The sequence below is a fragment of the Nicotiana sylvestris genome, chromosome 4 (assembly GCF_000393655.2).
Source record: "Nicotiana sylvestris chromosome 4, ASM39365v2, whole genome shotgun sequence".
Classification (NCBI taxonomy): domain Eukaryota; kingdom Viridiplantae; phylum Streptophyta; class Magnoliopsida; order Solanales; family Solanaceae; genus Nicotiana; species Nicotiana sylvestris.
The window spans coordinates 167,729,522-167,754,042 of record NC_091060.1 but is presented as its reverse complement, the minus strand read 5'-3'; the positions used below and the strand labels follow the sequence as shown (position 1 = coordinate 167,754,042).

General features: G+C 39.6%; 1 protein-coding gene across 1 annotated transcript; it reads left to right on the top strand.

The window, feature by feature from the left end:
* The first annotated feature begins 13,600 nt into the window (after positions 1-13,600).
* LOC138890487 (uncharacterized) lies at positions 13,601-19,897 on the top strand. The gene is made up of 2 exons (XM_070173877.1): positions 13,601-13,900; positions 19,784-19,897. Exons 1-2 carry the CDS (start codon positions 13,601-13,603, stop codon positions 19,895-19,897), a joined length of 414 nt encoding a protein of 137 aa, XP_070029978.1.
* The last annotated feature ends 4,624 nt before the right edge of the window (positions 19,898-24,521 follow it).

The window sequence follows — 24,521 nt, the reverse complement described above, 5'->3', positions numbered from 1 at the left end:
CTTCGACTCCTTTCATCGTTCATCGAGTCGTCTCAATTTGTCAATTCATTTTGTCAAGAATTGATACCTTTCCCCTCTTTCTCCTGACTCTGTTTTCTTGCATCATTTTTTTTTTATGTTATTATTACTTTTGTGCTTATATTTGTTTCGTTATTTTTGTTTTCTTTGTTAGTTGAATTAATCTTAGTTTTTTTTTCAAATTGGCTAATAGCATAAGTTAGGGTTAATCGTGAAAATCTTTTAATTTTGGATTGTTTTATTTTTTTTCTTCTTTTGTTAATCACTAAATTTGATTTTGTTTGATCATTTTGGTTGATTGGGCTTCTGTATTAACCGTGTGGTCATCTCTGACCCGGTTAAAGAGGCCCGTTTATTTGGGTTGGGTTTTGGGTCAATTTACCCAGGAGTGATTCATTCTGAATGTAAATACAGGGGTGTCGAGGGGTGTTTTGGGTATTTGAGGGCTGGGGTTATATTTTTTTATTATAGGAAGCTTCTAGAGGATAAGGTTAGGCTGGTTTGTTAAGGGATAAGGGAGGGTTCAGATACTTTGAATGGCTAAGGGGTAAAATGACCAAGAAAATAAGGGGTAGAAGGGGAATTAACAAACAAGACTAGAGCTGCCTTAGAAGTGCCTGTATAAGGCGTTTTTCCCTCCATTTTTAGAGAGTCACTCAGACCCTGAAAAAACACTCAAAGTTCTGCATCATTTTTTTGGTTGAAATTGGTTTTGGAATTGCTCTTTGGTTTCTCTATTAGCAATAACTTAAAAACTTCAAGGGATTTTTGATTCATCTGGGTTTAAAGATGGTCTAAGGGAGCTGAATTTGCTGTGATGATTTGCTGATTTTCACGCTATTCTGCTATTGTTGATCTTCATCTTTTTGTTCTAATTTTTACCTCCAGGTACTTCTTGGACCTTATTGATATGTGAAGTGCAAGTTTGAAGTATGTAATCAAAGTTAGAGATTTAAATATTAGCCTTGTTAAGTATCAGATTATGGTCTTCAGAATCTATCCCTGTTTTCTGCCTTAAATTAGTTTTACTACATGATTTACTGTATTCATTTATGCTATTGACAGTACAATTTATCTTAGGGTTGTATTTGGACTTTAGCTTGTCATGGTTGTTTTAGTTTGGTTAAACTCTTCCTCTCGAGTATATGGTGTTTGGACTGTTACAGTATGGGTTAATTTAGATGAGGAGCATCCTCTGTTGGATTTTGTTTGAATTTGTTCAAGTTAGTAGTGATGATTAGTCTAAGGTTAACTCCTATCATGATTTTGCTGTTTTGGATTCTGGTTTTAAGTATCTGAATGAATTTAGGAACTATTGTTGCCATTGTAGTACCTGATTTAAATTCTGGAGTATCCGTATTGTTAGAATCACTACATGCATGAGTTCAACAACAACTAGTAGTAGTTTCAACTTTCAAATGCATGTGACCTATAGTTAATTTCGGCAAGTTGATCTCCATGTTTAGTATTGTATGTGTGTGCCTAAGGCAATAAAGTATCAGGAGGCCTTCAATTTAGAATTGGGCCTGATGAGTTAGCCTGTCTAATACGAGGCCCAAAGCCATCAGATTCAGTTCTCCTTTGGTCTTGGGCCCAATCTCAAGCCCAAGGGTCTTTAGCTTTTGCCCATATCATGTGGCCCGATTGGAGTTATATATTAAAATGTATTTTATTGTTCTCTTTTTGGCTTTTTCTAGGCTCAAACTCGATTCCTGTTAAGTTCATCAGCCCCAACTCGTTAAGTTTCTATATGCTGACGATAAAAATGCCTTTTCTTTATTGGAAGTTCATTATGAAGGGCTAGACTCAATGCTGGCCCAATCACACCAGCCAAATCAATTGGGCTTTGCCTTCCCTTTCTTCCGTTTGGTTTGTTTAAGCCCAAGCCCCATTTGCTCTTGCTGTTTCTGTAGTAGTTTGGGCTTGTAATTGGCTCGCTTTTACCCCAAAAATAATTCAGGGAATATTACATATACCTCAAGTTTTTTCACTGATGGCTCAAACTTTTCCTTAACAAACAAGAACGTTAATGGACTGTGTTAGTTAAGTGTAGCCCATTACAAATAGATTGAGGTGTGCCATTTAACTATATCACCTATGGCCCTCATTAATACCATAATTAGATATTAAAAACGAATATCCATAGAAAATCCTTTAGGCGTGCGTTTAAAATACAATTGTGATTGTGTACACGTTCGCGTGATATAAATACGATTCGAAAAACCAAGTCGGAGTATGCATTTGCGCAACTTCGATCAAACTTTCTTAATAATAAAATTGTTGTTAATAGACCGCTAGTTTAAAATTTAGTTCATATAGTCCGAGGTGTGCCATCCACTACTTGATCATACATAGCCCTCGTATTAATTCCATAACCTAGATATAAAAATGACAAATGTTCGTAGTTCGCTTTAGGCACCTTTAATATACTATCGTGGTTGTGGACACGTTCGCGTGACATGATTACGATTTCTAAAAACAAAACCGGAGTATGCGTTCAATAACTTCGGCCAGACTTTCTTAATAATAATAAAGCGTTGCTAATTGTGGACACGTCCACGTGATATGATTTTTGACGCCCCAAACAAATGGGTACACGTACGCATGACCCGTTTCAAGATAATTTTTAATTAGAAGAGGCAAATGCACATAGTTTCTAAAATAAGTAAATAGACAATTTGATTAAGCCAAGTATGATCAAAGCGACCGTGCTAAAACCACAGAACTCGGAAATGCCTAACACCTTCTCCCGGGTTTAAAGAATTTCTTAACCAAATTTCTGTGTTTGCAGACTATGAATAGAGTCAATTTCCTAGATTCGGGATTTTAAACCGGTGACTTGGGACACCATAAATTATCCCAAGTGACGACTCTGATTTTATACAAATAATCCCATTTTAATTGTCACTTAAATTGAAAAAAATTCCCTTATACTCCCTCTCGGGGTAGGAAAGAGGAGGTGAGACAGCTCTGGCGAATCTGTTGGGGATCGAACCCAGAATCTCTGGTTTAAGGTTCAAAGAATTCGAGCTTGTTTTTATGATTTTTACTTGGGTTTATTTATCGTTCATATTACTGTATTCTGTGAACCTTTTATGCTAACTGCTGTGTATTTACCACTTTAATATTATTTGAATTGTATATAACTGTCTTCTTACGCCACCCCTCCGAGTCTTCTGAAAATGGTGCACATGTTTGCGTGACCCGCTTTTTTTGTATAAGTTATACCAAATAAGAATGGGGCTGGGCCAGCAAAAAGGCCAGGTAGACTTCAGTGCTCCTGGTATGTTGTCCCCTCTTCGGCTCGAGTTGTCAGCTCGGGTAAGCCAGGTCTAGAACACAACCATAGGTTTTAAACCTAGAAAACATAGCCTCATGCCAGATCTCTAGTAGAAACGTTTGTTTGCATCATGTGCATTTGACTTAGGGGACTCAACACAGGGGTTGGGTCCGTCTAGGACAGGTGTACCCAAAATAATAGACCATCCTGATGAATCATATGTGCTATGTGAACATTTATCTGTTTCGGCCTGCATGCTGACTGGCTGGGAAAAATAAAGCAAAAGAAAACCAAGAGTGATGTAGAGAAGGAAATAAAACCCGGTTCTTAAAAAATCTCCAGTATTTGGAAATGTCCCGAAACTCTACCAAAATTTTTTTCAAAAAAAGAGGAAAAGAAAGAGAATCATTTTAAAATAAGTCAATACTAGGTCCTTTTCAAGTGTATCAAAACTGACTGAACTACGCAGGTCTGATTCTCACCGGATGTGGGATACGTAGGCAACCTACATAAGGTTTGGCCTTATTTTTCACAAAAAAAGAGAGAGTAAATGGTCAAATAAATGTAGTTTGGGGTTTTGTTAAAAAATAAGTCGATCCAGCTTCGGTAATGTCTTAAACCATTCTTGCTAAGATAGTCTTAGAGTATCTTCAGTTGTCGAATGGCTATTTTTGTAAAAGAATGGACAAGTCTGTCGGTAAAGTGTCATTTTTCCATAAAGTAGTTCTCCCCGGCCTCAAAATTTATTTGGAATTGGGAAGGGGCCACGTTTGCAAAAATGACCATTTTCTAAATTAGCATATAGGGGAAGGAATCATGGTCCTTGATTTTTCTTTTAGAAATTGAAGAACATGTTATACAATAAGGTTCCACCAGAGTCAACCATAACCTTAACCCTCCACAGGTACAAATGAATAATGTCTAGGACCCGTCACAAATGAATACTGTCCAGGACCTGTCATAAATAAATGCTGTCCAGAACCCGTCACAAGTGGTCATATAACAGGCTCAGTTGCAGTTGCGTATGTGGTGGAATGATCTAGATGAATATGGTCAGAAGTGGGTAAAAAAATAGTTGGGTGCCCTTATAAACATTTTGGAAATCAAACCACGGGAAGATCTAATCAAGGCTTTGGTAACTTTTTGGGACCCTGTCCACAATATTTTTCGCTCCTCGGACTTTGAGATCACCCCTACTTTGGAGTAAATGGCAGGTATATTGAGTTTGGCTGGGATTTGAGGAAACAACAACTTATATTTTCAAGGGCTTCTTCGGTGCACAAGTTCTTTGACCTCCTGAATATCAGTAAACAGATGCAGAAGGCCCATGTAAGCAAAGGGTGTTGTTCTTTCTACTTCTTGTACTTCAAGTTCGGGCATCCAGCTGGGTTCGAAACGCATAAAAAGGGTTTGATCAACAAACAAGATAAGGGCCTTTGGTAAATTCATCGTCGGTTCGCTTTTGTTGTGGTGTTTTTGAGGATCATGGTCTTTCCAAATGCGAAAGGGACAATGGATATTTGTATGGTCAGAATTTCACAAATCCTCACTACCAAGGAAGATCATACACTTGTTCCGTTAGTACTGGCAGGCATTTATCGAGCATTGACATTATGCAAAGCCGGGTCTCAATTCTTTGAAGGTTGCAATATTCTTCTACAAATGTGGTTGATCTAGCATCTCCGCCATCACCCCAAATTCATGAGTTATGGTTCGAGGAAGTCAAATCGAGTGGACTATAGGATGGCTCCCGATGACAGAAGCCATATACATGACGGCTACCAAAGGTTACCTGAGGTTGATGGGCGTAAGGAGTATCCAGCCATATGCATCGCAGAGGGTCTTATGGCAGTTAGGAAGATACTAGGTGGTGCCCGAAGATGAATATCTAACCGCCCAGGTCATTGAGCTACATCCAGAAGTTGCATTTCCCAAAACTCTAGTTCAGCAGGATTGGAATATCTGCTGGTATCTAAAAAATGGCACCCAGGTACCAGATGTTGCAAAGGGCCAAATAGATCTAAATTATGCCGCATGGTTTGAGAAAAGGTCTCGTGTAAACAATGAACCAGAGACCGAGCCCGAGAGACCTGCCAAGAGACCTCATGTTCCAGCTTTTTATGATAAAATCCAAGAAAGATTGGCCTGGGGAGAAAAGGAGAAAAAAATATCAAGCCACAATTCACACCTTGGAAGAGAAGATGAGAAACATGGAATTCAATAATGATCTTCATGCACAAGAAGCTGAAGGTGAAAGAAGAAGGTTGGCACAAGAAAATGAAGCTCTCCAAGCCCAAGTTCGAAAAATGAGAATAGCAGCTGAGAACCCGGGCAGAAGTAGAAAAGATGAAAAGCTCACCTACATCCTTACACAAAAAGTATGTGACTGTGAGGATGATTTGCAAAAGACTGAAGTTGAACTAGCAAATGCCCGAGCCAAGTTAGCTAAGAATGCGGAGGGATGGGCCAGTTTCGTTCGGCAACCGAAGGAGAAGTGTGACAAAGGAATGGTGAGTATAAAGAAAAAGGTCAATGTGTCCTTGAGAACGAAATGGCCAAGCAGGCGAGAGACTTCAAAGTAGAAAGGGAGCACTTCTATGCTTTGATGGCACAGCTAGAGAAAGACCTGCAGCAGCTTCAAGAGCAAAATCATACAACCGAACAAGTTTTGGATGCCAGATCTCAGCAGATCGGATGATTGCTACAGGAGAAGGGTCTTATCAGGGAAATGGTTAGGAGAATTGCGGACTACATTGTGATGAAGTGTAATGAGTGTGAAGACATGACTAGGTCCATGTTCTTCACTTCAGTTATGATTTTTGTCTGACAGATCATGAATGAATTGTTTTGCCTCCAAGAAGATATGGGGCAAAGGCTCGCAGCAAGGCCAACTGGAGCAGTAGTTGAGGCACTTATGTATTCTTGACTTTGTTTGTTCGAGTCTGTAGTCTGTTAGTTCATTTTCGAGTCTGTATTGTCAGTTTCTTCTAAGTTTGATAGTTCATTTTTGCGTCTGTATTTCCAGTTTTCTTTTGAAGTTGTTGGTCCACTCATCGAGTCTGTCAGCTTTTAGGTTTAAATCTGTAGGGGAAGTTGTCGTAATCAAGGAATTTTTTTTATTACTGTTTTATGAAAATTTGAAAACCCCAAAAATGTTTTTTATTTATTTTATTTCGCACATGTTCCCAGAACTATACTTGGTCTGATTCATGTGGCGTCATGATACGTAGGCAGTCCCCATAGGCTTCGATCATAACCATGAAATGAAAAGAAAAAAGAGGAGAGAAAACAAGAAAAACTGTGGGAATGAAACAATGGCAAAACAAGAGAGGGGAAAAAATGAGAGTAAAAGAATAAAAACAAGAATCAAGCAAAGAAAGGCGGGAATGAAAAAAAAAGAGAAAGAAATTGCAAAATGAAATTAGTGAAAGCCGGGATGACATAGGCAGTCGTTCAGATGCATAATAGAAATGGTTAACTGCTTAGGTACATTGCATCTCCAACGTGTGGTTGCCTATCTGGTGGTTAACTGCTTAGAAATTGTTTGTTGTCGTCAAGTCCAAGCAAGTGGTTAGTTTGTTTGGCATTCTGGCAACTCACCCGTACAACACCAGGTCCAAAGACAAGTTGATCATGGCTGGCCAAGAACTGGATGCAAGTGTTATTGATCCGTCAAGAGAGGGGAAGAGTCTGATGTTAATCTGAAAGGAGTTACAATAGTTGAAACACCAAATGACAGAGATGTTCCTGGCATGGATGAAAGGTCATCCACCACCATCATACCCTGCCAACCCTCATTTTATCCCGCCACTGGCTCAATCCCAAGAACCTCCCACTGTTGATTCATTCCTAGGCTTCCCCTATCTCCACCACTACCAAGGCACCACTTCCCAAACCACACAAGTACCACTAGCTAAACCAATGCCATACCCCCTCCACCAGCCACCCCTGTTTTCGTGGCACCACCGCCAGCTACACTTCATTGATCCTCCAGTGAGCCCTTATTCCAGACTCAAGACAACCAATATTATCCCCCGAAGCCTACTTCCAAGGCCCCAGATCATTAATCCTTTACTCCTCGTTTCAACCTCCTTGTTGAGACTGAGAAACTGCCTAAAAACCTAGAGTAGGAGGAGATGTTCAAGAAGGTAAGAAGCCTGGAACAGTCATTCAGAAACATACAGGGATTGGGAGGCCAGGTGAGCATAGCCTACAAAGATTTGTGCCTATTTCCCGATGTTTAGTTGCCTGTGGGATTCAAGATACCTAAATTTGATCTATATGACGGGCACAGAGATCCGGTGGCCCACTTTAGGGGATTCTACAGTAAGATAAGAGGAGTTGGTGGGAAAGATGAGATGTTGATGGCGTACTTTAGCTAGAGTCTGAGTGGCGCGATATTGGAGTGGTACACTCGTCAGGATCACAGCAGATGGTATACCCGGGATGATTTGGCCCAAGAATTCGCTCGTCATTTCCAATACAACATCGAATTGTTCCAGATCGTTTGTCCTTGACTAACATTGAGAAGAAGCCTAGTGAAAGTTTTAGAGAATATAGTTTTCACTGGAGAGAACAAGCGACAAGAGTCAACCCTCTGATAGGGGAGAGTGAAATGGTGGAGTACTTTTTGTAGGCTTTGGAGCCTACTTATTTTGGCCATCTAATATCGGCCATAGTAAAGTCTTTTAATGAGGTAGTGAAGATGGGTGACATGGTGGAAGAAGGGCTCAAATCAAGCAAAATTATGAGCTACTTGGCCATCAAAGCAACTACCCAAGCCATTCAGAATGGTATTGGAGGAGTGATCGGAAAGAAGAAGAAAGAAGATATGGCGACAGTTAATTCAGGATCATGGTTTAGACCGACGGGCCCGTCACACCATTGTACCCAGCCTCGACCTCATCACCGAACCTACACCCAAACCCCATATAATCTAACCCAACACTACTTGCCATCACCGGACCCTCAGATTTCTGTTCCCCATGCCCAGACATATACTTAACCTCCTACCTACTTACAATGTCATGCCCCAACCCCACAAAACACCTACCTAGCTCCACAAAATGCTTACCCACCCCCACGAGCCTACCGAAACCTTGCCGGTCCAGGTTTCCGACCCAATCCAGCATTTAAAAATGAGAGGTTACAGCGGAAGAAAACTTTCACCCCATTGGGGGAGTCTTATACTAGTTTATTCCATAGATTTAGGCAGTTGGATATGCTGAGACCAATTGAGTTGAAATTGTCAAACCCTCCTCCAATGAATCTTGATTACTCCTTAAGCTGTGAATATTGTTCTGGTACTCCGAGGCATGATACGAAGAAGTGTTGGCATTTGAAAAATGCCATCCAGGAGCTCATCGACACAAACCGGATTGAAGTCCAGACTCTAGAGGCACCTAACATCAATCAGAACCCATTGCCAACCCATGAGGAAAAAAACATGATCGAGATAGTACACAAGAATGGGGAACCCAAGAAGCTTTAACAATCCGTTATGATGATTCGGTCCAGCGAGATCAAGCTAGTCAAAAAACCAACGGTCAAAGGATCGGTGAACAAGTTGAGCATGACAAATGGTAAGCCATCTGTGGTAGTTGAGAAAAGATCCCCAAGTGACATTGTAACAAAGCAAGAAAAGTCAAAAGTGGTCATGCCAGGGTTGGCAAATAAACCTGTCATAATTGTAGAGGGTGCCCGTACGGACCCTGTCATCATCACGCCTGTAACCCAGTTGCCGGTAATCAACACCAAGGCTATCCCATGGAACTATGAGTGGGTGATACTGACTTATAAGGGAAAGGAAGTGAAAGAAGAAGTCAATGAGGCCCAGGGATTAACTCATTCGAGGAGATGCTTTGCCCTGGAAGAGTTAAGGAAAGCTAAAACATCCAGAGATAATCTAATTCTGGTAAAGAAAGCAGTTACTGAAGAAGAGGCGGAGGAGTTTTTAAGAAAAATAAAGGTACAAGATTACTCCATCGTGGAGCAGCTGAGAAAGACACCCGCTCAGATTTCCTTGCTATGATTGTTGATCCATTTAGATGAGCATTGTCGGCCCTGATAAAAATTTTGAACAAAGCGCATGTCCCCGACAAAATTTCAGTGAACCATCTGGAGAATATCGCCAACAAAATATTTGAGGTGAACTGGGTCACCTTTTCTGATGACCAGTTGCTTGTGGAAGGTACTGAACACAACAAAGCTCTCTATCTTACGGTAAAATGTGAAGATTCTGTGGTCGCCAGGGTATTAGTTGACAATGGTTCCAATGCAAACATCTGCCCTCCCTCTACTCTGAACAAATTGAAAGTTGACGATGAGAGGATTCACAAGAACATCATATGCATCCGAGATTTTGACGGTGGAGGAAAAGACTCGGTCGGAGATATAGTGCTTGAGGTGACAATAGGACCGGTCAAATTCACCATGGAATTCCAGGTACTAGACATAGCCGTCTCTTACAATTTACTGTTAGGTCGTCCTTGGATACATGCCGCCAAAGCGGTCCCGTCCACTTTGCACCAGATAGTCAAGTTCGAGTGGGATAGACAGGAGATCATTGTGCATGGTGAGGAGAATTTGTGTGCTTACAGTGACGCCTCCATCCCGTTAATTGAGGCTAAAGATGACAAAGGGCCTTGGGTATATCAAGTTTTTGAAACAATGCCAGTCGAGAAGGTTCCAGAAGGGAAATGTATTCCAACTCCAAAGATAGCCTTTGCATCCGTCATGGTGGCCTCTGAAATGCTGAAAAATGACTTTGTGCCAGGTAAAGGTCTGGGTGCATCCTTGCAGGGTATCATATAGTCAGTGTCCCTCCCTAAAAACCTGGGTACGTTCGGTCTTGGATTCAAACCCACATCGGCAGATGTGAAAAGGGCTAGAAGGTTGAAACAGAAGGCGTGGGCACTTCCGAAGTCTATTCCGTGTCTCTCCAGATCTTTTGTCAAGCCCGGTATCAGAAAATGCCCAGTGATAACAGTTCCAAGTTCTGTGGTTGACATTAATGAAAAGTTAATTGAAAGGTTCCAGAGGTTGTTTGATGATGTGAATATGGTAGAAGTTGGAGAAGGTTCTAGCAAAGCAGACGTGCAATTCGTCGGGCCGAATGTAAAGCTTAACAATTGGAAGACTACTCCTCTCCCTACTCGGAAGGAGTCTTGGTAGTTTGTTTTGTTTTCCTTTCTATCTAGGTCATTCCAAGGTTGTGACCCAGATTTTTATTTTTCGCTTGTTTGATGTACAAACCCTGTTATCCTTTATTTTCAATGAAATGCAATTTCTCTTTTCCATCATTCCTGATAGTTTTATTTTTGTTTTCTTTTCTTTTCTGTACAGTTCTTTTTATGCTGGTTTCAATGACATGACATGCAAGAGGAGTCTTCGACCAAGTCTTAAAAGTCAATCTAATTCTGAAATAATAATCTAAGAAATAGAGTGTGATGATGAATCAGAATATGATGAGGATGAGGCATTTGAAGAAAAAGTAAGGAACCAAATCATTTTGAAGAAAAACCCAAGCCTAATCTGAATGAAACGGAAGCAATCAATCTAGGGGATCCAGATAATGTCAGAGAAACTAAGATAAGTGTCCATCTTGAACCGCAAATCAGGGAAGAAATAATTAAAGCATTGTTGGAATATAACGATATTTTGCATGGTAGTATGATGATATGCCAGGATTGAGTACCGATTTGGTGGTCCATAAATTGCCAATTGATCCAGCATTCCCTCCCGTCAAGTAGAAGTTGAGAAAGTTCAAAACCGACATGAGTGTGAAGATTAAAGAAGAAGTCACAAAGCAGCTTGATGCAAAGGTCATTCGAGTCACGCGGTATCCCACGTGGTTAGCCAATGTTGTGCCAGTGCCATAGAAAGATGGTAAGACCATAGTGTGTTGACTATCATGATCTTAATAAAACAAATCCAAAGGATAACTTCCCACTACCAAACATCTATATTTTGATCGATAATTCTGCCAAGCTTGAGATTGGGTCTTTTGCGGATTGCTATGCAGGGTATCATCAGATTTTAATGGATGATGAAGATGTAGAAAAGACGGCATTCATCACGCTGTGGGGAACATACTACTACCGGGTCATGCCTTTTGGTTTGAAAAATGTGGGGGCAACTTACATGAGGACAATGACTACCATATTTCATGACATGATACATAAGGATATTGAGGTCTACGTGGATGATGTGATCATAAAGTCCAGGAAGCATTCTGACCACGTCAGAGATTTGAGAAAGTGTTTCTAGAGACTCCGCAGGTACAATCTTAAGCTCAACCCTGCAAAGTGTGCATTTGGTGTTCCATTCTGGGAAACTGTTGGGGTTCATAGTCAGTCGGTGGGGAATTGAATTGGATCCATCAAAGATCAAAGCTATCCAAGAGTTACCACCGCCAAAGAACAATACCGAGGTGATGAGTCTGCTAGGGAGGCTGAACTACATCAGCAGGTTTATTGCTTAGCTCACGACAACTTGTGAGCCCATCTTTAAGTTTCTAAAGAAGGATGCTGCAGTTAAATGGACTGATGAGTTCCAGGAAGCATTCGATAAGATCAAAGAGTATTTATTAAATCCCCCTATGTTGGTCCCGCCGGAACCCGGGAGACCTTTGATTCTTTATCTGATAGTCCTGGATAATTCATTTGGTTGTGTGTTTGGTCACAGACATCACTGGCAAAAAATAGCAAGCCATCTATTATCTTAGCAAGAAGTTCACATCTTATGAGGTTAAGTATACTCCCCTTGAAAGGACATGTTGCGCCCTGACTTGGGTAGCACAGAAGTTGAAGCATTATTTATCATCCTACACTACTTACCTCATTTATCGCCTGGATCCTTTAAGGTATATCTTTTAGAATCCCATGCCCACAGGAAGGCTCGCAAAGTAGAAGATCTTGCTCACAGAGTTTGACATCGTATATGTGACTCGAACGACGATGAAAGCCCAAGCTTTGGCCGATCACTTGGCTGAGAACCCGGTGGATGAAGAATATGAACCTTTGAAGACTTATTTTCCTAATGAAGAGGTAATACATATTGACAAGGTCGAGGACGAAAAGCCCGATTGGAAACTCTTCTTTGATGGGGCTGCTAATATGAAAGGTGTTGGAATAGGAGTTGTACTCATTTCTGAAACAGGGCATCACTTCCCTGTCACTACTCAGCTTCATTTCTATTGTACCAACAACATGTCCAAGTACTAAGCGTGCATTCCAGGTTTAAGGTTAGCTGTGGACATGGGAGTCCAAGAAGTGCTGGTTTTGGAAGATTCAGATTTGTTAGTGCACCAGATTCAGGGAGAGTGGGAGACTCGAGATTTGAAGCTCATACCATATCGACAATGTCTGCAGGATCTGTGTTAGCGGTTCAGATTAGTGGAGTTCAGGCACATCCCTAGGATCCATAATGAGGATGTTGACGTCTTGGCTACACTGGCGTCAATGTTACATCATCCAGATAAGGCTTATGTTGACCCTTTGCATATTCAGGTCCACGATCATCATGTTTACTGTAACATGGTAGAAGAAGAACTTGACGGTGAACCTTCGTTCCACGATATCAGGGAGTACATCAAGTCGGGGGTATATTCGGTACAATCCACGAGGGATCAAAAGAGAACAATTCGACGTTTGGCAAGTGGAGTTTTCTTCAATGGAGGATTTTTTTTACAAAAGAACTCCAAATCTTGGATTGTTGAGATGCATATATGCTAGACAAGCCACGACTATCATGACCGAAGTGCATTTCGAAGTTTGCAGGCCGCATATGAGTGGGTATGTTCTGGCAAAGAAAATTCTTCGAGCAAGTTATTATTGGCTCACCATGGAGCGAGATTGTATCAGTTTTGTGCGCAAGTGTTATCAATGCCAGGTACACGGAGACTTGATCCATTCTCCGCCATCTGATTTATATACAATGTCTGCACCATGGCCCTTTGTTACTTGGGGTATGAATGTCATCGGACCAATTGAGCCAGCAGTATCCATTGGGCATAGGTTCATTCTGATGGCCATTGACTACTTCACTAAGTGGGTTGAAGCTAAAACTTTCAAATCTTTGACCAAAAAGGCAGTGGTCGATTTTGTTCATTCAAATATCATTTGTCGGTTTAGAATCCCAAAGGTGATCATCACAGATAATGGTGTTAATCTTAACAGTCATCTGATAAAAGAAGTGTGTCAATAGTTTAAGATTACGTATCGAAATTCCACCCCATACCGCCCCAAGGCGAATGGAGCAGTCGAGGCAGCCAACAAAAATATAAAGAAGATACTTCGGAAAATGGTGCAAGGTTCCAGGCAATGGCATGAGAAGTTGCCCTTTGCGTTGTTGGGTTATCACACTATTGTTCGCACTTCAATAGGTGCAACTCCTTATTTTATGGTATATGGTACTCAAGCGGTGATACCCGCAAAAGTTAAAATTTCATTCCTTCAGATTATTGCTGAGGCCGAAATTGATGATGATAAGTGGGACAAAACCCGTTTGGAGCAATTGAGTTTGATTAATGAGAAAATATTGGTAGCAGTGTGTCATGGCCAGTTGTATCAAAGGAGAATGGCAAGAGCATATAACAAGAAGGTGCGTCCACGAAAATTTGAAGTGGGTGAGAAAGTATTGAAACGCGTCCTTCCACACTAGGCTGAAGCGAAAGGCAAGTTCGCCCCAAATTAGCAGGGGCCGTTCATTATAACAAGAGTGTTTTCCAATGGTGCTTTATATTTAACAGATATAGAAGGCAAATATGTAGATATGACTATCAGTTCTGATGCAGTCAAAAGATATTATGTATGATTTCTTTGGTTTATCTAATTGTCGTTTGTACTTGGCATATTTTGAAGATTGGAATGACGAAAGCATTTTATTCTGTCATCTAAACATTTTATCCTTTGTTACCCTTTTGAGCCTTATTTATTTCCTTTCATACCCCTATTTTGAAATCAGTAGCAAATTTGGAAACACGAACGCAAAAGATAAGTAAAGAAGAAAAGGAGAAAAAGAGAAGAAAAAAGATAAAGAAAAGAATGGAAAAGAGTGAAAAAGGGAGAGAAAGAAAAAGAAAGAGAAAATTAACAACAACAAAGCAATTCCTATGACATGAACTACATTCGACCTGATTCCTTTTAAGGATACATAGGCAGCCTCACGGTTCGGTCCCATCAAAATAAAATACAGAAGTCCCCAAGCAAAGAAACTGGGGCAGAGGTTGTGGCTGCTGTAAGAGATCTGATTCCAAAAGTTGTAATTTTGAACCCATTCAAGCTGTTTTGAGACTTTGTGATATTCTTTCTTTCTAACCCTATCCAAAAGCCCACATTACGGTCCAAAGAAAGACCTTCCGATCAGTCTTCGAGAGATGCCAAGTCGAGCAAGCAGATATGTGATTCATATCAGGGGCAACACTCTGTTCTAAGAAGGAAAAATAAAAAAAAATGAGAGATTCTTATTGGTGAAAACCCTCACAGGCACCATAAGGCGATGGAAAGTTAAGAGAAATTAAAAAAATGAGAAAGTCCTATTGGTGAAAACCCTCACGGGCATCGTAAGGCGATGGTGAGTTGAGATATGAATAAATGAGAGAGGTTTGTTGGTGAAAATCCTTCAGGGCACCCCAAACCGAATAAGGTTGTTGACTTTGCAATTGAATCGGATTATGGGAACCCCAGACATAGAATGTGAAGAATGAAAGAGGATTGACTGAATGGACTAGGTTGATTAATCCGAAGTGCATGTCATGACCATTGATGCCAGCAACCTCACTCAGATAAGTCATTTTTCCCTTTCTTCCTCAAATAGTCTTTCTATTTTGATTCTCTTCTCTATTCATAACTCTCGAAGTCATTACATTTCATTTCCTTTTGGGTCTATTCCTCCAAAACTATTTCAATGTTAGACTTGCTGAGAAAAAGAAAGGATTGCAAAGCTTATTACCAACTTCCAAATTGCACAAAGCAAAGTGCAGCCACAACATACCAGAAATAGCATGATGCAAAAGTGAAAAATAAGGTGTTAATGAAAGTTCAGGCAATCGAGTGATTTGTGAATTTTGTGGAAGATACAGAGGTTCAAATTGGAAGGATAGAAATGTAAAACAATGGGTTGGGTGTAGAGCATTCGGGTCATTTAGGGTCCTGTGGTTGAAATTCAGTCAGAAGGGCAAACAATTCTTGGCCAGTTCAAGGCGGCCGGTCAAAGCAAAGCACGACAGTGAAAGGGCCACATTCAGTAAGAATGCCGCAAACTAACCACCACATTTTCAAACTAACAAAATTTTTCTTTGATTGAAACAGGGGTAGGAAATTTCGTTTGTTTCAGAGAAACCCTCAATGAGGAAAGCAGGTGCCAGACAGACTCGGCAGTAAGTTTCAGTACCCTCCTGGATAACAGGATTTAGTAAGTTTTGAGACCCTCGCAAATGACAAAGGTCTGACAAGAGGTCTACTTTTGGGAGGTATAATTTGGCATTTGAGTTTTTCACTTTTGAGATGAGGCTTGATTTGAAATTTTCAGGATAAAGGAATTTAGTTTAGAATTTGTTTTGATAATAAGAATCGGTTAACACTCATAGATGTTCCCAATATCAAACTGGGGCAGAAAAATTTCTTTTGTTTTGTCTGTTTTGTTGAAATCAGGCACCCACCTAGAGAACAAGGGAAGACAACATGTGTTTCAAGAATAGAAAGTAGTTCAGGTTCAAGCAATCAGGCACCCACCTGGAGAACAAGGGAAGACAGTTCAAAGGAAAAACAGTCTCAAGAGAAAACAATGCAAGTTCAACAATCAGGCTCCCACATGGCAAACAAGGGAAAACAATTCAAGTTTTAGAGGAAAGCAATACAATTCAAATGTTGGTAATCAGCAACCACCTGGAGAACAAAGTGAAACAACAATGTTCAAAGGAAGACGGTTCAAGTTCAGCAATCAGGAGCCCACCTGGAGAACAAGGGAAATCAAGTCAAGTTTCAAAGAAAAGCAGTATAGGTGTTGGAAATCAGGCATCCACCTAGAGAATAAGGGAAAACATGTCAAGTTTCGAGGAATACAGTTAAAGTTTTGGTAATCAAGCACCCACCTGGAGAGCAAGGGAATACAGTTAATGTTTTGGCAATCAGGCGCCTACCTGGAGAGCAAGGCAATACAATTAAAGTTTTGGCAATCAGGCACCCACCTGGAAAGCAAGGGAATACATCTAAAGTTTTGGCAATCAGGCGCCCACCTAGCAAGCAAGGGAATACAGTTAAAGTTTTGGCAATCAGGCGCCCACCTGGAGAGCAAGGGAATACAGTTAAAGTTTACAGGCGCCTACCTAGAGAGCAAGGGAATACAGTTAAAGTTTTGGCAATCAGGCGCCCACCTAGATAGCAAGGGAATACAATTAGAGTTTTGGCAATCAGGCGCCCACTTGGAGAGCAAGGGAATACAGTTAAACTTTTGGCAATCAGACGCCCACCTGGAGAGCAAGGGAATGCAGTTAAACTTTACACCCACCTAGAGAGCAAGGGAATATAGTTCAAGTTTTGGTAATCAAGCGCCACCTGGAGAATAAGGAAAGTTGTTCAAGTTTCAAAGGAAGACAACACAGGTTTCAAGGGAAAACAGTTTAAGGTAACAAAGGGAATACAATTTATGGTTTGGTAATCAGGCGCCCGCCTGGAGAACAAGGGAATACAGTTCAAATGTTGGCAATCAGGTGCCACCTAGAGAATAAGGGAATTCACTTCAGAATGAAATTCAAGAGGCAACAAAGGAAGCTCACCTAGAGAGTACAAGACAACAGAGCGGAAGAAACTGCAAGATCAAGTTTGAAGATGTGTAGATAGGATTCTTGTAATTCATAATCATAGTTTAGTCTAGCTTCTTTTATTTTGTCTTGGTGTAATAAGGAGTTCAACAAGCAGTAGCAGCAGCAGTAAAATCACAGCTTCATGGTAGTCCCAGCTACCGAAACTTCCCAAACTACACTGACCTGATTCCTTTATAGCCAAGGTTATGTAGGCAACCTTGGAAGCAGGGTGCGGTCAAATCTTTCAAAATGCTTCCCACGGAGTATTCAAATGGGCAAAAATCACTCATATCCGCTCACTTTATCTTTGCATGAAAACTCTTCGGGTTTTCGAGCAAAGAGGGGCAGCTGTGAGCACGTGATTTTTTCCCTATAGGAATTACTCCCATAAAATCTAAGAAAATAAATTTTTTCCCATTATTTGCAATTTTATAGATTTTTGGTAGAATTTTTTGTTAATTGTTTGCATTTTTCTGTGCATTTTTATTTTATTAAAATCATGAAAAAGTACAAAAATATCATGCATTGCATTTAGGTTTTATTTTACAGTTTCAGGATTAATGAGTTAGTTATTTGTTTGGTTAAAAAAATGAAAATTACAAAAATTGGCTCATTTTTATTTTTTGCCTCTTAGATTGTTGATTTCTCTTTTTTAATTTAGGACTAAGTAATTTTTATAATTTTTGTAATTAGGTAATTATTTTAATTTCACAATTTAGATATATTAGGGTTTTTATTTAAAAATAAAAAAAAGAGATAAAAGAAAAGAAAAACAAAAGAGTAGGAAATAAAGGGGTTGATTGCAAAAAGGGTTTGTTTTAATTTAAATTGGGTTGATTCATGGTTAAGCCCAAAATACACCCCAAACTTGCCCTAAAATCTTAGCCAAAACCAAATAACCCGGTCCAATCCCCACTACGACCAAAACGACCCCGTTTCCCATGTCCTTGATCACAGCCGTTTGATCCTAGTGATCCAACAGTTCGGAACTAACCTCCCCCTAAATATAAAACTGTCCTAAAATGACTCCCCCCCCCATTCGAACCCTCCCACGCTCTCCGTCTCTTAAACTCAGAAACCCTAGAAACTTTAGCCGCCCCTAAATTCCTCCACTGTCCCTACCGTCTCCACCGGCGGCAGACCACCCCAATCACTTCCAAATTTTCCCACACAATCCTCATGCCCTCCTAAATCCTATACCTGCATCTATTTCCCAAAAATCCCAACGGACTTCCTCCAATTTCAAATCTAGGAATTTCAGAAACCCTAAGTTGTTCTTCTTTTCTGATTTCACGCAAAGTTCCGACTCGTTTTGACCTAGAACTTACGTTAGTCGATTGCTTTTAACGAGAGCAATCGATTGGCATTAGTTTTAGTTCATTCCAAGGTCATCGAATTTTGATTGACTCACCGGATTTTGGCCAAACTTTGACTTCTTTCATCGTTCATCGAGTCGTCTCAATTTGTCAATTCATTCTGTAAAGAATTGGTACATTTCCCCTTTTTTTCTCCTGACTCTATTTTCTTGCTTATTTTTCTATTTTTTATGTTATTATTACTTTTATGCTTATATTTGTTTCGTTATTTTTGTTTTCTTTGTTAGTTGAATTAATCTTCGTTTGTTTTTTTTTCAAATTGGCTAATAGCATAAGTTAGGGTTAATTATGAAATCTTTTAATTCTGGATTGTTTTCTTTTTTTTTCTTCTTTTGTTAATCACTGAATTTGATTATGTTTAATCATTTTGGTTGATTGGGCTTCTCTATTAACCGTGTGGTCATCTCTGACCCGGTTAAAGAGGCTCGTTCAGTTGGGTTGGGTTTTGGGTCAATTTGACCCCAAGAGTGATTCATTCTGAATGTAAATCAGGGGTGTCAAGGGGTGTTTTGGGTATTTGAGGGTTGGGGGGAATATTTTATGTTATAGGAAGCTTCTAGAGGTTAAGGTTAGGCTGTTTTGTTAAGGGATAAGGGAGGGTTCAGACATTTTGAAGGGCTAAGGGGTAAAATGACGAAAGAAAATAAAGAGTAGAAGGGGAATTAGCAAACAAGGCTAGGGCTGCCTTAGAATTGCCTATATAAGGCCCCCTTTTCTCCATTTTTAGAGAGTCATTCAGACCCTGAAAAAATACTCAAAGTTCTGCTTCATTTTTTAGGTTGAAATTGGTTTTGGAATTGATCTTTGGTTTCACTATTAGCAATAACTTAAAAACTTCAAGGGATTTATGATTCATCTGGGTTTAAAGATGGTCTAAGGGAGCTGAATTTGCTGTGATGATTTGCTGATTTTCACGCTCTTCTGCTATTGCTGATGTCTTCATCTTTTTGCTCTAATTTTTACCTCCAGGTACTTCTTGGACCTTATTGATATGTGAAGTGCAAGTTTGAATTATGTAATCAAAGTTGGAGATTTAAATATTAGCTTTGTTAAGTATCAGATTATGGTCTTCAGAATCTATCCTTATTTTCTGCCTTAAATTAGTTTTACTATATGATTTACTATATTCATTCATGCTATTGATGGTACAACTCATCTTAGGGTTGTATTTGGACTTTAGCTTGTCATATTGGTTTTAATTTGGTTAAACTCTTCCTGTCGAGTATATGGTGTTTGGACTGTTACAATATGGGTTTAATTTAGATGAGGAACATCCTCTGTTGGATTTTGTTTGAATTTGTTCAGGTCAGTAGTGATAATCAGTCTAAGGTTAACTCCTATCATGATTTTGCTGTTTTGGATTCTGGTTTTAAGTATCTGAATGAATTTAGAAACTACTGTTGCCATTTTAATACCTGATTTAAATGTCTGGAGTATCCCTATTGTTAGAATTACTATATGCATGATTTCAACAGTAGCTAGTAGTAGTTTCAACTTTCAAATGTATGTGGCCTGTAGTTAATTTCAGCAAGTTGATCTCCATGTTTAGCATTGTATGTGTGTGCCTAAGGCAGTAAAGTATTAGGAGGCCTTCAATTTAGAATTGGGCTTGATGAGTTAGCCTGTCTAATACGAGGCCCAAAGCGATCAGATTCAGTTCTCATTTGGCCGTGGGCCCAATCTCAGGCCCATGGGTCTTTAGCCTTGGCCCATATCATGTGGCTCTCTTTGAGTTATATATTAAAATGTATTTTATTGTTCTCCTTTTGGCTTTTTCTAGGCTCGAACTCGATTCCTGTTAAGTTCATCAGCACCAACTCGTTAAGTTTCTATATACTGACAATGGAAAAGCTTTTTCTTTATTGGAAGTTCATTATGAAAGGGCTAGGCTCAATGCTGGCCCAATCATAGCAGCCAAATCAGTTGGGCTTTGCCTTCCCTTTCTTCCGTTTGGTTTGTTTAAGCCCAAACCCCATTAGACCCATTTGCTCTTGCTGTTTCTGTAGTAGTTTGGGCTTGTAATTGGCCCGCTTTTACCCCAAAAATAATTCAGGGACTAGTACATGTACCTCAAGTTTTTTCACTGATGGCTCAAACGTTTACTTAACAAACAAGAACGTTAATGGACTGTGTCAATAAAGTGTAGCCCATTACACATATATTGAGGTGTGCCATTTATCTATATCACCTATGGCCATCATTAATACCATAATTAGATTTTATAAATGAATATCCGTAGAAAAGCCTTTAGACGCGCATTTAAAATACAATTGTGATTGTGTACACGTTCGCATGACATAATTATGATTCTTAAAACCAAGTCGGAGTATGCGTTCACGCAACTTCGATCAAACTTTCTTAATAATTAAATTGTTGTTAATAGACCGCTAGTTTAAAATTTAGTTCATATAGTCCGAGGTGTGCCATCCACTACTTGATCATACATGGCCTTCGTATTAATTCCATAACCTAGATATAAAAATGACAAATATTCGTAGTTTGCTTTAGGCACCTTTAATATACTATCGAGGTTGTGGACACGTTCGTGTGACATGATTATGATTTCTAAAAACAAAACCGGAGTATGCGTTCGCACAACTTTGGCCAGACTTTCTTAATCATAATAAAGCGTTGCTAATTGTGGAAACATCCGCGTGTTATGATTTTTGACGTGCCAAACAAATGAGTACACGTACGCGTGACCCGTTTCAAGATAATTTTTAATTAAAATAGGCAAATGCACATAGGTTCTAAAATAAGTAAATAGATAATTTGATTAAGCCAAGTATGATCAAAGCGACCGTGCTAAAACCACGGAACTCGGGAATGCCTATCACCTTCTCCCGGGTAAACAGAATTCTTTACCCGGATTTTTGTGTTTGCAGACCGTGAATAGAGTCAACTTTCTCGACTCGGGATTTTAAACCGGTGACTTGGGACATCATAAATTATCCCAAGTGGCGACTCTGATTTTATATAAACAATCATGTTTCAATTGTCGCTTAAATTGGAAAAAACTCCCTTATACTCCCTCTCGGGGTAGGAAAGAGGAGGTGTGACAACTACATACGGACTCTCGTCACCTAGTGCGTACGTAGCCCTACAAATAGAAGCACATAACCAACTATTTCACCTATGGGGACAATTACAAGGTTAGAAAGGAGACTCTCCTCGCTCCGAAGCCTATATCCCAATGCATGAATGCGCTCAAACCTTCAAATCGGAGCCGAACGATCCAATACTATACAAATAGGGTAAGAACTAGTCAATACATGCTCAAAAGTACAAATTCTAATTATTACACAAATTTCCCATCCCTAAATGCATGGTTCCTAAAATTCGTCCCCGGGCCCACGTGCCTGGATTCCGGAAATTTTTGAAGGAAGTTCTTACTCATAACCTAAGGATCAAGAATATATTATTTTTACTCATTCCATAACAAATTTAGTGGTTAAATCTTGTTTTTATCAAAACCCTAGGTTTTCACCCAAACTCTTGATTTTCCCTAATTTTTACATGTTAATCTACCCATAATCTATGTATTTAACTCATGTTATGTAGAAATTACTTACCTCAAAGTGCTAGGTGAAAACCCTTTTCAAAAAGCTCCAAATATCACCTAAGACCAAGTGGGAAATGAAGGAAATGGGCTAAGTCTCGGGATAAAAATCCCTGGGTTCCAGTTGCAGATGTCGCATTTGCGACATCCGTCTCGCAAATACGAAGCCAAGTCATCCCTGCCCAGGTCGCATTTGCGACCAGATTCTTTGCAAATGCGAAGGTGACATTCTCGCAAAAGCGACCCTTAGTTCACAAATGCAAACTTTCCCCTCAGAAGCCCAGGCTCACAAATGCGAGTTCCATCTCGCAAATGCGATTGTCGCATTTGCGACCAAAACACTGCAAATGCGGCACACCAGCACCAATAATCCCACTTCTCAACAAAATGCTCCGAATCTACTCCGAAACATACCCGGGGCCCCCGGGACCCCGTATAATCACACCAACCAGTCCTATAATATAACACGGACATGCTCGAGGCCTTAAATCACATCAAACAACGCCGAAATCACGAATCGCAACTCAATTCAAGCTTTATGAACTTTAGAACTTCAAACTTCTACATTCGATGACGAAACCTATCAAATCTCGTCCGATTGATCTCAAATTTTACACACAAATCATATTTGACATTATGGACCTAATCCAACTTCCGAAATCAGATTCTGGCCTCGATATAAAAAAGTCCACTGCCGATCAAACTCCTCAAAAACCTTCAAATTTCTATCTTTAGCCAAATGACTCCAAAAATACCCACGGACCTCTGAATTCACTTCCGATCATGCTTCTAACACCAGAATCACCATATGGAGCTATTCCCAGACTCGAAATCCCAAACGGACACTGATAACACTAAGATGCACTTTAACCCAAACTTATGAAATTCTTCCAAAAATGCTAACTTCCACAATAGGTGTCAAAACGTTCCCGAGTCTTCCAAAACCCGATCCGGACATACGCTCAAGTTCGAAATCATCATACAAACCTGTTGGAACCTTTGGATCCCGATTTCGATGTCGTTTACTCAAAAATTTAATCATAGTCAATTCTTTCAACTTAAAGCTTCCGAATTGAGAATTCTCTTTCCAAATAAACTCCGAACTTCCCGAAATTCAATTCTGACCAAGCATACAAGTCATAAAACCTAAAGTGAAGCTGCTCATGGCCTCAAACGGATAAACGACATGCTAGAGCTCAAAACGACCAGTCGAGTCATTACAGCAATGAAAGCAGATAACTCAACAGCGGAATGACCTCAATGGGTACCAACAGGATAAACATGTAGCCTAGACTTGGTTTCTAACATGGATCACAATTTAATAGCTAAAGTACGTAGAAATTTAATGGTTAAGGGTAAGATCAGGTAACTACACAGTACCACAGAAATAACAAAGTCACAATTCACATGATGCACGCCCACACTCCCGTCACCTAGAATGTGCGTTACCTCAAAATCAATCACATAGCACATAATTTGAGGTTTCATACCCTCAGCACCAAATTTCGACGTATTACTTATCTCGAACAAGCCAAATCCAATACCCAGCAAGACAAACGATGCTCCGAAAATGCCATCCGATGTGTACCAACCTCCGAACGGCTAGAAACTAGCCAAAAGTAACTCAAATACATCAAATAATGCCAAAGGAAACAAACCCAATCAATTAAGGTCGAATCTTTAATTAAAATTCCAAAATCGACCAAAAAGTCAAACCCAGGCCCGCACCTCAGAACTCGGCAAAACTTATAAAATCTGATAACTCATTCAATTACGAGTCCAACCATACTAGTTTCACTCAAATTAGACTCCGAATCAATGTTTAAAACTCAAAAATTTACTTTATGAAATTATAGATAGAACCCCCAAATTTCACTTTGAAATCATCAATCAAATGCCAAAAACGAATATGGATTCATAAAATATAATCAAAATCGATTATAGAACACTTATCCCAATCCATATGGTAAAAATTGCCTCAAACAATTGTCCAAATCCGAGCTCCCCAACTCAAAATATGACCAAATGAACAAACCTTCGATATTAAGTATTTTTACCCTGTTGTTCTGCCTTAAAAGATTCCAAAACTTGCTTTTGATGCCTTTAATAGATTCCTTGGAAAAATTTCAGTTAACTTAGGCTTTTGAATTACTCCATTTGACCTTATAATGAAGGAGATATATAGTTTCAATATTTGAAAATAGTGCAGATTTTTAAATACGAAGTCAGAGGCAATTTTGTTATTAATCTGAAAAAAATCTAGCAATCCAATTCTTAGTAAAATTAACATAAAATCCTCATATGATGTCCAAATCCGACGATTCTTTTTGCAATGACTCCGTAATTACGATACATATCTAGTGATTCAATCAAAACCAAAATCAGAGCACATTTGTTTAATGTGGTACCATTTATGCTTGAAAAACGATGTTGAAACATAAGAAAAACGAGCTCAACACAGCCCAAACCTATTCAAAACTCACC